The 15,650-nt window shown below is 34.4% G+C and overlaps 1 protein-coding gene across 6 annotated transcripts in view; it reads right to left on the reverse strand.

Moving 5' to 3' along the window:
- Positions 1 to 15,650, reverse strand: part of Pcgf5 (polycomb group ring finger 5) — a 67,090-nt gene that overhangs the window by 13,500 nt on the left and 37,940 nt on the right. For 5 of the 6 annotated variants that reach the window (XR_001234288.1, XM_013514861.1, XM_013514863.1 and 2 more), the window contains exons 6-7: positions 8,407 to 8,505; positions 5,551 to 5,640 (exon numbers count right to left, since the gene is read on the reverse strand). Coding sequence is in view for 5 of the 6 variants with exons in the window: in XM_013514861.1 (XP_013370315.1) it covers positions 5,551 to 5,640; positions 8,407 to 8,505 (189 nt within the window). In the remaining variant the exon portion in view is untranslated. Of the gene's footprint in view, positions 1 to 120; positions 257 to 5,550; positions 5,641 to 8,406; positions 8,506 to 15,650 lie in introns of all 6 variants that reach the window. The other variant, XM_013514859.1, reaches the window with a different exon arrangement.

Consider the following 15,650-nt stretch of genomic DNA (forward strand, 5'->3'; position numbering starts at 1 on the left):
TCAAGACGCATTATGTTTGTTTTTCCTAAAGCTGACAGATAATACAAATGAAGCAAAGACAAGCATGATGCAGTCACTTTTAATGCTAGACTGGCAAAAGTTGTTGGAGAAGAAACTAACCACAGTCATTTCAGAAGGGGGGCTGTCCTGAGAGGAAGTACTTAGCCCACTCCAGGAAAGGCGAGCAAGGAGGCCAGTCTATGATTAAGGCTGACTCTGAGTAGAAAGATACTGGCAGCAAGCTCTCAGAGGTGGACTTAAGTGAAGGAAAAGAGAACTACAATCAAAATGAAAGTTAACATACATAAACTATTACTAAAATAATGTTTATCATGTCACGTATTCTATTAATCATTTAATTCTTGCTGAGCATTTTGAAAAAGGTATTAGTAATCTAATTTTAAGGATCAAAAACCTGAGGCAAGTAGGACATAACTGTGAAAAAACAGCTGAGACATATAAAATTAATACTATAAACATGTACTAATAAAAAACATAAAGTAGAACTATTTAACAAAAAATTCATGTTCAGAATAATGTATATTGCGTTCCTAGAAGTCAGTAAGAAAAAGACAAACTTGGTGGTCAAAAAAACTCCAAGAGAATTAATGTGAAAGTTTACAAAAGAAATATGAAGTTGGGAGTAGGGAGTGTTTGTAAGGATATCAGAAAATGAGCATTCTCATATATTCCTGATATGGTTATACACTGTTAAACCTCTTAAGTGGACAGTTTGTGACTAACTCGCAAAATTTAGAACATGCATACTCTGCTGTAAATCTGCTTCTAGGACTCTAGACAATGGAAATGTGCAGAAATACACGTAGCAGTATATTATAAGCATGGCTTCTAAAGTCAAAAAACTAGAAAAAAGTCTAAATTTCCACCAGATTATTGTATTAATTTAATATGCTACAGACACATAAGTCAAATCTTATCAATATATTAAAAAATATTTCTAAGTTTACTGATTGTCCACAAGACATATTATCAAACAAGAAGTAGTGCAAAACAATACATGAAATTCCATATGTATTTAAAAAAACTGTGATGACTACCGGGATGGAATATTATTATAAATTATATACAATTTTTATAGTACTATGGATTGAAGCCAGGACTTCAAGAATGCTAGGACAGAGCTTTACCACTGAACTACAACCTCAACCCTATTTGTTTGTTTTGATACATGGTGTCACTAAGTTGCCAAGGCTGGCCTCCAACTTGTGATCCCTCTGCCTCAGTCTCTGGAGTAGCTGGAAATACAGGCATGCACCATCATGCCTGGCTATTTTTTAAAGTACATGTTCTCCAATGATAAGGAAAAAAACATCAGTGCCAACTTGGAGTATAATAATATTGAAGTGGCAAATACTGTTATATACTGAAACACTTCTAAGAGCTAGCTAAATTTGAGCAGATGTTTGTTTTGATTCTTAAAGATAAAAATTTTTCAAGAAGGCATCATAACAAAAATGAAGGTCCAGAAAGAGCTGGACTCACAGAAAAAAGGATAAGCCTGAAGCAGAACTGCTGCAAGATAAAGGAAAACAGTGGTTGTGAAGCTGGGTGTTGCAGGGAGATACCATTTATGAACTGAAGGCAAAATTAACTTGCCTGAGATTCTTCCTAGGAAGCTAGAAATAGGACACAGTAAGGGGTGATCTGAACATGGAGTCGCTTTGTCTGAGACGGAAGACTCAGAAAGTAGTATCCTAGAGGAAAAAAAACTACAGCTTTACTCAGAGACATGAGCAAAAGATATTGAACATATAAGGAGATATGGCAATACAGAGAATAATGAACTACAAACATGCCAATTCCAGCCAAAACAACACAGAAATATAACTTAGTGCCAATTACAATCCCACTCAAATGATCACCTGAGAGAATAAATGGGTAAAATCAGCCAACAAAATTAAAAAGTAGGTGGTTCTTTTTATTGTGATATATACTAACAGGTACTCATATATATCACAGAGCAACCTACAAAGGCCCAACTATTCGCCTTACAAGCCACGGCAGTTTGGACTTTAACCAAACTATCCCACAGGAATTGGACAATTAAAGCCAAACAGTCATGTGATAAGATTTTTATAAAATCTATATGACATGTAATGCTGGTTTAGAAAAAGACTCACTTGAAAGAATAAAGAAAAAAAGTCCAGGAACATAAACATACACTAGATAGTGTCTCTGTCTCTCCCTCTCTATATAAATTATACATGCATTCATATGTGTACATAATGGTTACATCTCAAAACACTAAGGTAAAATATGATCATCCAAGAAATTGTATTTTTGACTAAAAACTTTAGAATAAATTACTCAACATTGTTGTGAATATGTGTGCAGATAAACCAATGCTAGGTGGGTTAAAATGTTTAATATTAAAAATTCTAGAAGCAAGTGAAAGAACCACATGGTCTTTAGTTTAGGAAAGAAGGAAGAAGAGCCAGTTAGCAATGCCAGGAGGTATGAGAACTTTTCAGAGTTTTTGGCCTCCTGTTAGTAATGGATGGTAGAGATGGGAAGGGATGTGATCACAATGAATATGCTAGTAGGGACGTAGTGAAAGAATTATTGTCACTGCAGCATCTGTCAATGCTACTCTTCTGTCAGAATTTATCTAACTTAATAATAATTTATACTTAATTGGAACGTGAGAGAGGATTTACAATTTCATTAACAGAAAACAAATGAGAACCTGACATTCAACTAATGAATTATCTTTAGGATATATTTTGTATAATTATTACTTTACTAAAGAAAAATATACTTTATTTACTCTACATAAATACTGGGTTCTGTGCTGGGGAGTACTTTAGGTGCTGGAGTTAGCAGTGAACAAATGGAGATCTCTGTCTTCATTATTACATGTTAGTCAGGGGACAAAACACATATACAAGAGGCAAGGGTGTTAGAGGGTATGAAGGGGTTAAGAACATCATTGGGAAGTAAAAAATCTCACTGAGAAGGTAACCTAGAAGCTGAATAAAGTGATGAGGGTAAAGAAGCTAGTTCAATATAGCATTAGCAGGGCACATCTGGGGACGCACAGAGGCCACTGTGTGTGTGCAGGGTGACTAAATGGACAGGTGGGAGAAGGATGTAGGAAATCTGTATGTGTATACAGTATTTATAGGTCTCTAGAAAGACTGGCTTTTATCTAAATTATATTAAGCATTACTGGACAGACTGGAGCAGCGGAGCAACATGCCTTCTGGCTCAGGCATGAGGAGAGAAGCACAGATGGGGTGGGGGAGCAAGGTCAAGCCCAGCTGGGAGATTCCCAGAGCCATTCTAGAAAGCAGTCATAGTGGATGGGATCAGAATGGTAGAAGGGAAGGTAGTGAGACACAGCTGGATTCTGATTATAGTGTTCTGATGGTAAAAGTTACAGAATTTGCTAAAGATGGATGAAAGAGAAAGAAATGCAGGCTGACTTCAGGGATTTTGGTCTGAGCAAGTAGAAAAATGAAGCTACCAAGGAAAAGAAATTAAAAAATGATTTAGTATATTACTTTACTATTGTACTAAAATGATAATTTTTCTCTACCTGACTGATAAAGCTTAAGACACTGTACCACTTTTTGAACTTTTATTAAAATATGCCTCAAGCAACCAAAGAACTTACATTACTAAGAAATGAGTGATCAGAAATGCTATGGTAGTAAATACTGATTTAACTGATAGTCTATTAACAGAAATTTGTATGAATTAGCTCTTTTATGCTGTGACATTTAAATAACTGAAAATGTAGGCAACTTTCTGCAGAGGTCTTGTAAAGCACAAATCATGATCTCACGGTGATGACTGTTTACATCTCTTTAATCTTCCAGCAAGTCTACTCATAGAATGACTTCTAGCACTAACTTCTAACACTAACTAGCACTAAAAGTGCCCATTAAATTGCCCAACTAACCTAAAATTACATTCAATATAACATTAATATTATGTGCAATGTCACAACATCCACTCCCCAACAATGGTGGTTGACACAATTTATTCTCTGTAATTCGTACCTGATAATCCATAAAAAACTACGAAGTGTCACAGAAAGGCAAGCAATTATTTACCAAATACAAAGAAAATTATATTTAAAAACTGAACCCTAAAAAGGTTTGATGGGTTCTTTCAGAATGTAATTTCTTTGTCCTGGTTTTGAGCTCTGTTTATTATTGGCTAGGGCATTCAGCTTCACAAGGAAGGCTTTACCCACGTGAGACTCAAATAGGAAAAATGAAGTTAAGTGCTTCATTTATTATATTAAGCACATCAAGACTTTTCTTCTAAAAGTCCACAATCTTACCCACTGGATAGAACAAAACATGATATTGTGAGGTTTGTTTACAACAGTTACAGAGACATGTTTTCTTTCTTTCTTTTCTTTTGCAGAAGGCAGGGGTCTTACTCTGTAATTCAGTCTAGCCTCAAATTGCTGTGATCCTCCTATCTCAGCTTCCCAAATGCTGGGATTACAGGTGTACACCACCATGCGTAGCTAGTTACAGAGATGTTTACATTCAGTATTAAGCATGTTTTTGAACTATTCAAACATGGCAACTTTTATATCTGGATTCTGCATAATTCACCTTATGTGAAGTAACTTTTCTTAATTTTGTTTCGTATTTTATAACTTACATTCCATATGAAAATGCAGTAAAATGTAGTTCACAAAACAGAAATGTTAAATTATTTAAGAGTTTAAAAGTACGGCATACTGCACAATAAACACCACAGAATCTTAATGTCTGAAAGGTAATCTTGGAAGTTGCCTAGTCAAACTTCCAATCAATCTTAATTAAGGTTTTTCATATACTCAGGTCATGCTGAGAATATCTGGCAACCGTACTGTGGATACGCTCTTCGCCACTCTTACATGTCAGCCTAACAATCCCTAGTGTCTCAAGTTCTCCTAATATCCCATGTTCCTTGTAATTCAAGTGTACCTGAACCTAGAATTTAATCCTAATCAAGGATATAGTTGAAAAAACAAGATTTTCTTTTTGGGTTTTCTTAGTTTTTTTCCTTTGAACAATTTCTCCCATATTGCCTAGAGCCCAAGGCACAATAATCTACATCTGGCATCAGAAGCCACTGCAAATTCACTTACCCTTAGACCTGACTTTATACTATCATTGTGAAGGAGTACCTGAAAAAAACATGCATGCATATTCTACTGTGTTTGTCCTTTCTAGCTCAACCCCAAATCAATTCTCTTACTGATAGGAGTCAGGGCAGAACTTTTCTAAACTTCACTTCCTATACTTTGAGGTTCCTATTAATTACTAAGCTTTAAAAAATATGTGTCACTCTCTCTGTTTTAAAGTTAGCAAACTTCTAAACATCCTTCTGCAGTTTTAAGTTCACCTTAAAAAACCTTGCATTTAACACAGACACTGGTTTATACTTGGACCAAATTTAGAGTGCTGCAAGAAACATGAGAAACCAGTTTTTCCTTCCCAAGCATTTTTTTCAGTTCCTAAGTAATATTAAATTTGAACAATGTAATAAATATGCACGTAGGTAAATATAAAAGCAATTTACGTTTTCTCCTCTTAGTCGCCATCTTGTCATATAGATGAATTCCATAGTATGATCCTTCCCCATAATTTCACCATTGCATAGTACATCCAACTTTAAAAAGAATTACAGATAATTAACATAAGTAATTCTGAATTTGTAAGTAGTTTACATATTTTTAAAATTTCAAATATCTATATAGTTGTAACTACAGAAGCATTATTAGTTAAAATAACACTGAATACTTTATTGAAAACACTTTTTTTTTCCCACAGAATATTAACCATTCAGGTGAAGCAGTTTATCTTGTCACACAATAGATATGCATTATCTCAGTTCATACAGATAATTTATAAATGCAGTGTAAATTTTCTTAGTTCGTGTCTCTGCATAATCTTCAAGGTTTTACACACATATCTGCGACTGCCCTTTATAAATGACCAGAAAGGAGACCAGGCTCACAGTTTCTAATTGCTCCTCTGGCTTCTGAATTCATCTGTCAGAATCTTCCTGACTCTCAAGATTGAAAGGGGTTATTTCCTTCTCATTAGTTTGGATTCAAAAGGGGTAACCAGTGTGTACACAGTAATTTATGGGACTTTGGGGTACATAAAAGTTTCTAGTAATTTTTGACGGCTATGTTTCCCACACTTAGTACCCTGGCATAAGTCTGCGACTGGCCTCTTCCCTGTGCTTGGCTGGAAACGTGTACAACACTCTACTCACCTTGCATGAAGTATCACGCAAGGGTTGTACTTATGAATGCTCCTATCTGCTCTAGGATGCAGGAGCTAAATAACCCCCTAAATCCTTAGGAAGGCCAAAGGAACTCTGGCTAAGGTTCATTAATTCAACAAGCCATAATTAAACTTTTTTTTACTGCTATAAAGAATAACATTTCAGTCTCTAGCTATTGAAAATAACTGATAAGATTTCATTTGAAGTGTGGAAGGGAAGAAAAAATGTGCTTTAAATAATTCTGTATCTTTCTAGACAAAGACTTTAATTGTGAACTTTAAGTCTAAAATGAGTAATTGCATTAGCCATATGAAACTGCATTATTGACTTTTTGATAAACTGTACTGACTTATATGAACTTGGAAATGTTTTTCAGATGTGATTTTATTAACTCACTCTCTGTCTCTCACTCTCTGTCTTTCTTGATAGGTTCTCACTAAGTTGCGAAGATTAGCCTTACAATTGTAATCCTCCTGCCTCAGCTTCCCAAGAGCTAGGATTACAGGTATGTGCTACCATGCCCAGCTCATTTCATTAACTCTTGAAAGAACAAAGGAGATAACTTCTTTTTCTTTATTTTGCCTGTAAAATAAATGAATAAGCAAAGAAGTAATGGGAGTTACTTAAGATGGAATTAGTAATCAAGTATATGTCTCCTACAGTCATTTAACAACTAAACTGTCTTGCCCCATTTAGAAATGTTGTCACACAAGTTTCAGCTGTCAGGTGTTTTATTAAATCATCTCCTACATGCTGGGCAACAAAATAATCGAGTCCAATCAATATTCCTAAACAAAAAAATAGAAACCAGAGGAAGTCCTTTGACTGGGGTATGTAAAGAATAAACAGGAGCTAGAACCTCTTCTTCCATCTTTGTTTATACAGCAGTACAATAAAATACATTTTATGGCAGATAGTAACAGTTTTTTTAGGTCTAACGACTTCCTGAAAACTAGATGGCAACTCAATAAATCAGATTTAAAAGTAAGTACAAAGTACGGTAAATGGTATTTCATTAAAAAAAGCAAAATCTAATCATAAAAACAATTTCAGTGTCTACCTGTAAAGTGTTATCTTTTACCTTACAGAGTTCATTAGGTTCTAACATTTAAATGTCACAATTTTTCCATAAAGTAAAAGTGGATGTTGCTGGGATACTTTTGTATTTGTAGGACCAAATCACAAAGAAACATTTTAACCCAGACTAATGAGTCATCTGAGAGAAACTTTACGTTCAGGATTAGACACTTCCTCCAAACACAGACTTCATACCTGTCAATGCCTATGTTGAAAACATGATCACATTTTATTTCTCTCACAATGACTTCTTATGATATAAATATTACTATAGATAAGCCACAAAAATTTTGATGTCTTTGTTTATACAGGTAGCTAGCCTGATCTTTAGTTTTTCAGATACTACTATAAGAACCCAGGGACGAGGAAGCAGGAAGTTATAAAATTGCTATTTGGGCAGGTAAAAAAAAGGTAGTGAAAAAAAAAAAAAAAAAAAGGTAGTGATATTCTCCACTATGTTATCACCATACCCTTCAGATCATAAACATTCTCTGAACACTGAACACATTGTAAGCTATCCTGTCATCAGTGTCAGGGCAATTTACCTCGCCTATAATACATGGTAAAACATTTATGAAGATGCATATTTTGGTTACATGTGCTAAACAGTATCAATTTTGAAAACATGGAACTACTTGAACATTATCTGTGAAATCCTTTAAAAGACAACTTTTAAATTCTGAAGAAGTCTATAAAAACTGTTAATAATTTAACCGTCTCAGATTAAGAAATGATATATCCTAAAGTATGTTGATATTAAAAAGAAAAATAATTTATTTAGCTAGTATATTTATTTTGAGAGAACTTAATGTTAAATTCTTTAAATACCTCCTTTAATTACAAAATACAAAGTACATCACTACCATGATTTATTCAGTATATGTTAGGTTGGAAATATATAAATGGAATATTATATTCTAAAAATTAAAATTATCATGAAAAAACAAAAAAGTTTCTACAAGAATTAATTTGACTATATTATCAGTTTTATCTGTTGATTTCCCCTTGTTAGAACTTCAAATGAGAATTACCAAAATGATGAGGGTTAGATATTATTTAGCTTACCTCATAAGAACTTGGAAGTTTTAGTTTTAAACTTAGAAATTTTTTAATAGTTCCCACAGTTACACGTGTAGAACATCGAATGAATTTCTTCATTAGACCCTAAAGGGAATAAAGATAACTAATTAAAATATTCTACTTTGTCTTGAATGAAACTTGAGGTACCATTTTCACTAACAGGTTAAGTACTTTCAAAACAGTTGTGAGACTGTTTCAATTTATATGTCTGTAGTACTTATAAGTAAAAATGTTTCTAATTCTAAGACTCTTACAGCACATGCTTTGAGAAGGCATGATCATGTGTTTTAACAAAACCCTGGAAAACAGACAATCTACTTATCTCTAAGACATTTTAGTAAGGAAAATATTAAATAAAAATAACAAAAGGTAACAAAAACATAAATATTACTTCTGAAAGCATTAAGAACATTTTTAAAAACATGATGCCATAATTTTTAAGTAAGTACAGAAAGAGAAGTTATTTCAGATGGGACTCTGAGGGGCCCTAGAATGCAATTCAGAGAAGCCAGGAAGGTCCACGACACAGCTCAGCAAGTAAAAGTTTTGGAGTGTGGAGTTTGGACTGAGGAAAATCATGCTCTCTGATGGACTGTAGCAGAACTTTACTGGAAAAAACAAGATTCTGTGTGCCTTAATGTGTCTCATTGTAAGATATGGAAGCAGTACTAATTCACTTTTTAAGCTTAGAGTCACTAAAATATAAGAATCCAGAATGGACACTCAAACTAAAACTGGGACAAAATAACATCGTAAACATGCTGAATGTGGGGCTGGGGATTTAGCACAGTGGCAAAGCGACTGCCTGGCAAGTGCAAGGTCTTGAGTTCAATTCCTGGTACTGGAAGAAAAACAAAACAAAAAAACAAAAACAAAAACAAAAAACCGTGCTGAACCTATGAATCAGCGTGTGAAACAAAACTGTCTACAATCTGAAAAGCTATCTTAATGCTAAAATAAAACAACTCAATCTGAAAGATATAAAGGATTACTCTTTTTTATATATACAGAAAACTGTGTCCACATTTGGAACAACATCTTAGTGGCCTTAAATTTATTAAGTCAAAAACTGAGCTATTCAATTCATGTTTAGTTTCCAGCAAATGTTTCTTTTTTTCTTTTTTTTTTTTTTGTGGTACCAGGATCGAACTCAGGACCTTACGCTTGCCAGGCAGGCACTTATGCCACCGAGCTATATCCCCAGCCCAGTTTCTAGCAAATGTATAGCAAACACATATCCTGGCAAAGACTGACAGAAACAAATCCACAAATGATACTTGGTCACAATTCAGATGGTAAAGTATCCATCAAAAGAAAACAAATTAAAAATTGTAACTAAAGTAAAACACATTCTCTCCATTTCAAATGGGAAGACACTCCAGACCACATGAAAACAAAGGGATGAACATGTGCATCCATCTTATCTGTTCGTATCATCTCAACTACCATAATCTTTTCTATATATTCTCTTTCTGATCCAAGTAGCTCAGAAATAATCATTAAGGGGCTGGGAATTTAGCTCAAGGGAATGGCGCCTGCCTGACAAGCGTGAGGTCGTGAGTTCGATTCCCAGTACCGGAAAAAACAAACCAACAAACAAAAACCCAAAAAACAAAACAAACAAACAAACAAAAAAACCCAAGAAATAATCATTAGTACATGTTTACAAGTCCCAGAAAGCTAGAGAAATGTCAGGATACTGGAAGACTCTTTAATGTATAGTCTCAGCTGCACAAGCATCTAAAGAAGTGAAGTTAATATAACTTCTCATACCTTTCAGTAATTATTAATAATTATAGATACGTCATAAGAGAACTTTTTTTCAACAACAAGGAAAAAGCTTATTTCTGGAATTTATAATTCAAAGAAGTTTGACATCAACCCAACAAAGTTTAAGTCTGGATTATTTAAAATTTGACTTGTGAATACTTAGAAAATAAAAATATTATGATTAAGTACTTTTTCCAAAAACACCTTGAAATGATACCAAATTGATTGTGTTCTGTTTACTAGCTAGGTGCACCTGGGAATTCTTATAGAGCTGTATGAAAAGCGGCCAACATCTTTTAAAAGGGGAAATGACAATTTTCCCTACCATTTTCATTTCACAACACTTGGAAATGGAAACGTTCCTGCCACACATTAGGGCCTGAAGGGAGACTGCTATGGTGGCAGGATTATCTAGCCCAGCTCCACTCAGTTATCCAGAGGGCATAAATATCTTACAAACATCTATATATTTCAGATGTTCATCTACATATTTTTTTGTATATCAAGAATGTTACCTCCTTTTCCATGGCACAATACTTTTACCTTCGGTCCTTTCTTTCCAACTCTGGCCAGAAAAAAAATTCAAAAACCTCTTTTGTGCTTCTAAACTGGTTACCATGGAAGATTTGTTTTTCTTAATCCTTTAGCTAACTCATTGTTTTTGAAGAGTTAAGAGACTAAATCTGAAATTACATACTAGTTCTTACTGCAAGTTACATGGGCTTCCAGTTCTAGAAGACAACGCAAAAAAATTCTAGTCATAGGTAATAAACGTTGGTATTTTGTTTTTGAAACCCAAACCCCATACCAATGTTTTTAATTGCATCTTCAGAATGTTATGTTTTGTGTCTACTCCAGCCAAAGTAATTGACAAGCTTGATACTGACTTTTAAAATTGAAATATAAATATCATAAAAGATATATTATACTTATAATGCACTAGTATTTATAATGTTGACAAAGTTGTACAGCCATTACTATTACTGGATTTCAAAACACTTTAATCATCCCTAAAGATATACCTTATCTATTTGCAGTCACTTCCCATTCCTCCCTTCTCTCAGCTTCTGACAACTGTTTATCTACTTTCTGTCTCTATGAAATTACTGACTTTGGGCATTTCATATAAATGGTTCTCATATAGTATGCAGTCTTTTGTGTCTTGTCTTCTACTTAGCCCAATGTTTTCAAAGTTCAACCACGTTCAAATGCTGTAGCATTTATTACTACTTTATTTCACTTTATGGTTGAGTAATATTGCAATAAGGAGATATATCACATTTTGTTTATCCGTTTATCAATTGAAGAACATGTGGGTTGTTTTTGCATTTGTGCTTTTATGAATAATGCTGTACTGAGCATTGGCATACATGATTTATGTTTCCATTTCTCTCATATATGATCATATACTTAGAACTGCTAGGTCATAACTCTTCTGCTTAACTTTTTGAGGAACTGCCAAATTGTTTTCCAAAATGGCTATACCTTTCACCAATGTATGATTCCAATTTCTCCATAGGAACCTTATTACCCAGTTCACTGGTTTTCCTTCCAAAATAATTATAGCCAAAATAGTAGGTGTGAAATAGTATCTTATTATAGTTTTGATTTGCATAGTTCAAGTGACTGAGGGCATTTAGCATCTTTTCATGTGTTTATTGGCTATTTTCATGTGCTTCAGAGAAGTATCTCTCATTCCACAGATTTTATCACTTTCTTAACTGTGTTCTTTAAAGGACAAATTTTTTAATGTTGATGAAATCCGATATATCTAATTTTTTAATTTTGTTATATACTAGGAGTTATTTTCAAGAATTCACTGACAAATTCAAGTAATAGAGATTTACCCTTATGTTTTCTTATAAGAATGTTAAGGTCGCTATATATTTGACTTATTTTGGATTAATTTTTATATTTAGTATGAGATAAATTCTTTTATAGATATTCAGTTGTCAATTGCCATTTCTTAAAAGATTATTCGTCTCCTCTGAATTATCCTCGTCCCAGTGGAAAAAATAAATTTACCATAGTTGTATGGGTTTATTTCTAACTCTCAATTCCATTTCTTTGATCTATATGTCTACCTTTATGTAAAGTATCATAATAGCTTAATCATGATAGTTTTGAAATAAGTTTTGAAGTTTGGACTTTGGGTCTTTAAGCATTATTCTTTTTTTAAAATACTGACTATTTTGCCTCACTTTGATTTTCATGTGACTTTTCAGATCAGTTTATCATTTCTGAAAAAAAAAAGGCAGTAGGAAAGAATTCTCCTAGTTTTATTGGATCTGTAGCACAATTTGTAATATATTGCAATCTCAGTACAGTCTTCCTAGCCATAAATATGTGAAGGCCTCCAGTTTATTAGGGGTTCAATTTATTCTAGCCATGTTTTATGGTTTTCCATATGCAAGTCTGGTATCTCTTTGGTTAAAGACATTCCTAAGTGTTTTATTCTTTTTGATGCTATTTTGAAAATGGAATTGTTACTTCTGGGAAGATGGTGGAGTGATGAGCAACAGCAAAAGAGTTTCTCTCAGATTTGGTGGCCAGACACTGGAATATAGCAATGTGAGGAGAAAAAGGAGGGATGTGGGCTCCTGGGACCCAGGAAGGATCTGAAGCGAGAACTGAAGCCCACAGGGAAAGTGAAGAGACTTTCACTTTCCCTGTGGCAGGAGGAGGTGGCAGGCAGTGCTTTCTCTCTGAGCCTGGACTCACTGCATGGGACGGGCAGCTTGAAGCTACAGATGCACAGTGACTAATGGTGACCCCAGAGGTCTTCACAGAGAAACACATCAGTGCAGTGGATGCAGCAGACTGCAGTGGCTAGTGAGTTTTTGGGGTTTAGACGTGCCCAGGAAAGGGTGACTGGCTGGGAGCCTTCTTGCAGAGTGGCCAACTGAGCTCAGAACTCAGAGAAACTGCTCGCTCCATCTAGCAGCTCCCAATATTGGGGTAAGGGAGCCAAGTTTAAGTCTGTAGGAAGTCAGGGAGCTGAGTTCAAGCTGGCAGGGAGTCAAATCCAAAAAGGAGGGGGTACACAGACAGCTACAGGCTGAATGGGCCCAGTTTCAGCCTCATGGCCAGAAACCAGCCCAAACTTCAGCAGAATTAAAGGTACAGGTTTGCTGGGATTATCCAGTACCTCACTGAAACGCTACAGCTGGCTTGCTAGGATTAATCAACTTGGATCTGGACTCTGTCTGCCCGTGTTGTCCACCAGTGACAGTGGAGACACACCTGGATTTTTGTATCATTTTTTCATTGTTGTTTTATGAGTGTCAACATGGTTTTTAGTTTTTTTTTGTTGTTTTATTTTGTTGTCTTTATTTCTTTCTGCTCTTTCTGTCCTGCCTTCTTCACCACTTTCCCAAAGCTTTTGTGATCTTCTCTTATCCTCCAGTCTTGTTTCTAATCTCTTCTTCTTCTATTTATTTTGTGTCCTTTGCCCCTTTTAAATTTTCTCCCCTGAATGTAAAATTGATATATTGAGGGGTTGTTTAATGAATAAAAATTTCTGGTTCATTTTATATTTTGTTATATAACCACAAATCTAGTTCATATGGTTAAAGGTAACAAATTAACAGTTACTTTACTTTCTCATTTTCTAGGCTGTGTTTGATGCTACAGTTATTGCTGAATGTATCATTTTAACCAAAGTGACATAATTATCCTAGCCAGTTGTTCTTCCAGGTATACCAATACTAAGGCTACCTACGGGTCATAAAAAGCACTACAAGGCAGTGCCTAATTAGCAGGGGCTGGGCCAACTACGTAGCAACTTCTCATTCCTGATCTTGCAATAGATTCAAAACTCAAAAGCTAGCTACACCTGAAAGGTACCTCTGAGAAGTAGTAATTTCCTACAGTTTCTAAATACTAGCAATAAAGCTACTTACTTTAGGCAATTTATGAGCATCAACTGAGGAATTAAACTAAAAAAAAAAAAAAGTAGAAAATGAGAAGACACTTAAAGAAGATGCAACCCCAGACTTCTAGCTCACCAAAGGCAAACCCAAGGGGAAATGAAGTAGAACAATATGAAAGTCACCCACTTGGACTCTCTGAAGTGATAGCAAAAGAAGTAATGAAGCAAATGAGTGAGGCTCTAGAAAAAAATAAAATCAGAAACAATTTCTCAGATAACTGCAGAGAGGGTGACCATAAAGAAAGACATACTTAGTGACTCGAGCAGACACATATTAAAAAAAAAAAAAAAAAAAAAAAAGAGGAGCTTAGGAAAATGATGGAAACCATGGATGTCCAAAATAGGAAAGAAATGGAATCCATGACAAGTCTGCTGTAATTCTGATAGGCTTTCTTTATAGGTGATTTGTTTCTTTTCTGTAACAGGTTTTAATATTGAGTTCTAGTGTTAAATTCCTATAATTTTGAGTATTATATGCTATAGTTGTTTTTTGTTTTTTTTAATAATCATGGATAATTAAAATTCTCTATGTTTCACTTATCTGCATGTCAAATTCTTTTTCCCCGCTTGGGAAGTTTTCTATCATAACTTCTGTGAACAAGTTTTTATATCATTTGTGCTATATTCTGCTATTTCATTGACTCGGATGAATCTTATGTTATTCTTCTTTGCTTCATCTAGCAGCTGTTGCATTCATTTTTCATGCTCCCTTGCTATTTTTAAGAAATCTTTCATGATCACTAACTGCAATTCTGTCTTCTACATCTGAGATTCTATCTTCACATTGGCTTCTGCTGTGTATAACGTCAGTGGAATTTTTAATCTCTTGGATATCTCTTTGAGTCCATTTCATGGATTTCATTTCTTTCCAAGAGAAAGAGATAGCAATCATAAATATATTTGCATGAAATACTAATGGATCCCATTATATAAAACAAATATTAATGGACATGAAAAATCAAATAAGCACCAATACAATTATAATTGGGGACCTCAGTACACCACTGTCACAAGTAGACAGATCAACTAGATAAAAAATAAATGAAATATTAGAACTAAACTAAACATTTGAACAAATGGACTCAGTAGATATTGAAGTGTTCCACCCCACAACATTCGAATACACAATCTTCTCAGTTACACACAGGCAGTTCTCCAAAATAGATCACACACTAGCTCACAGAACACACAAGTAAATGCAAAGCAAGTGAAGTTATCTCATGCATATTATCAGATCATAGTACAAAGAAATTAGAAATAAACAGCAAAAGAAACCACAAGAATTTCATAAAACACGGAAATTAAATAATATCCTCCTGAACAACCAATGGGTCACAAATGAAATTAAAGAAAAAATTAGACAGATTCTAGAATTAAACAATAATGCCAATATCACACACCAGAACTTACGGGACACAATGAAAAGTCCTATGAGGGAAATTTATAGTGGTGAACTCCCATATCAGGAAAACAGAGTGAGCTCAAATAACTTAATGTTGAACCTCAAGCTTCTATAAAAAGAAGAGTA

The sequence above is a fragment of the Chinchilla lanigera genome, unplaced genomic scaffold, assembly GCF_000276665.1.
Source record: "Chinchilla lanigera isolate Chin_1 unplaced genomic scaffold, ChiLan1.0 scaffold00024, whole genome shotgun sequence".
NCBI classification, from domain to species: domain Eukaryota; kingdom Metazoa; phylum Chordata; class Mammalia; order Rodentia; family Chinchillidae; genus Chinchilla; species Chinchilla lanigera.